Below are 1,223 nucleotides of genomic sequence, written 5' to 3' on the forward strand. Positions count from 1 at the left end.
CCCGCCCTTCGGGCTCCTCTCCAGCTCCCCATAACCCGCCTTTCCCACCCGGGTTCCAGATCAAATCCCAACAGAGCGAAGTAACCAGAATCCTTGATGGGAAAAACATCAAGTACGAGCTGGTGGATATCTCCCAGGACAACGCTCTCCGGGAGGAGATGAGGGCGAAGGCAGGCAACCCCAAAGCCATCCCACCCCAGATTGTCAACGGAGACCACTACTGCGGGGTAAGGCCCCTGCTCGGCGCGGGGATAAGCACCGTGGTGGTTGGGTGGTGGGCGTGAATCCCGTCTCCTTGGTTTTGCTACAAATGGTGTCAAGGCGCCTTTCAAAAGACATTTCTCATGAGGTGCACGGACAAGGGGGTTAACGGCCGTTTGGAGGAGGGTGGCTTGTGAAAAATGGGACCCAGGCAGGGCGACTGTGGGTGAGGGTGGGCAGCGGGGCTGTCCCCACTTCGCCCTGTCGTCCTCTGCACCACTGACTGGCACCCGTGCTGTGAACCAGTTTGTGCTGCGTGCTCAGGGGACCCTGTGCCACCTGACCGGCAGGAGCATACAGCTTGCTCTTGCCTTCTGAGCAGCCGTGTGGCTTTTCCCTGCAGGATTACGAGCTCTTTGTGGAAGCAGTGGAACAAAACACCCTGCAGGAGTTCCTGAAGTTGGCCTGAGCCCCGGGCTCCCCTCCCATCCTGGACTCTACCTGCATTCCTGAGCACCCTCATCTTCCGACCACCTTCACTTCCAGGTTGTCAGCGCTGTCCTGGCACCACGACCTGCATCCCAGCACAGGGAAACCCACGACCAAAACTACTCCTTGCCGCTGCCTACAACTTCCTCCTGCCTAACCCTGATATCATCTCAGAGGGATCCAAAGAAAGTCTGACGCTCGCTGCGCATGGCCTTTGAACAAAGCTGGGCCTGGCTCACACCGCAGCTTCCAGTGCCTCTGTAAACAGCAAAGTCTCCGGGGCTGTGGGAAGTGCAGCCGTCCGTCAGCCCTCTCCTCTGCAGGGAGAGCTTCTGCTTCAGGAGGGAAGGGCTTAGGGTTGGATGTTACTTCCCACTTCCCCCAGCTGCTGTTAAAATTGTAAATCCTGCTGCCTCACTTCCTTTTTTTTTTTCTCTTTTTTTCTTCATCTCAACTGCAAGAGATTGTGGCAACTAAGTTGAGGGGTTTTTTGTTTGTCTTAATGCAAAAATACTGCACAGAGCTGGGGTCTG

The 1,223-nt window shown here is 56.3% G+C and overlaps 1 protein-coding gene across 1 annotated transcript; it reads left to right on the forward strand.

Annotated features, from left to right (window-relative positions):
* Positions 1–59: 59 nt before the first annotated feature.
* On the forward strand, positions 60–1,120 carry SH3BGRL3 (SH3 domain binding glutamate-rich protein like 3; the record flags this gene model as incomplete). The annotated part of the gene is made up of 2 exons (XM_009708259.1): positions 60–227; positions 605–1,120. Coding segments are annotated over 2 exons (234 nt in total), but the record flags the coding sequence as incomplete, so codon positions are not given.
* Between the last annotated feature and the right edge of the window lie 103 nt (positions 1,121–1,223).

Source organism: Cariama cristata, unplaced genomic scaffold (genome assembly GCF_000690535.1).
Source record: "Cariama cristata isolate BGI_N322 unplaced genomic scaffold, ASM69053v1 scaffold6989, whole genome shotgun sequence".
Lineage (NCBI taxonomy): Eukaryota > Metazoa > Chordata > Aves > Cariamiformes > Cariamidae > Cariama > Cariama cristata.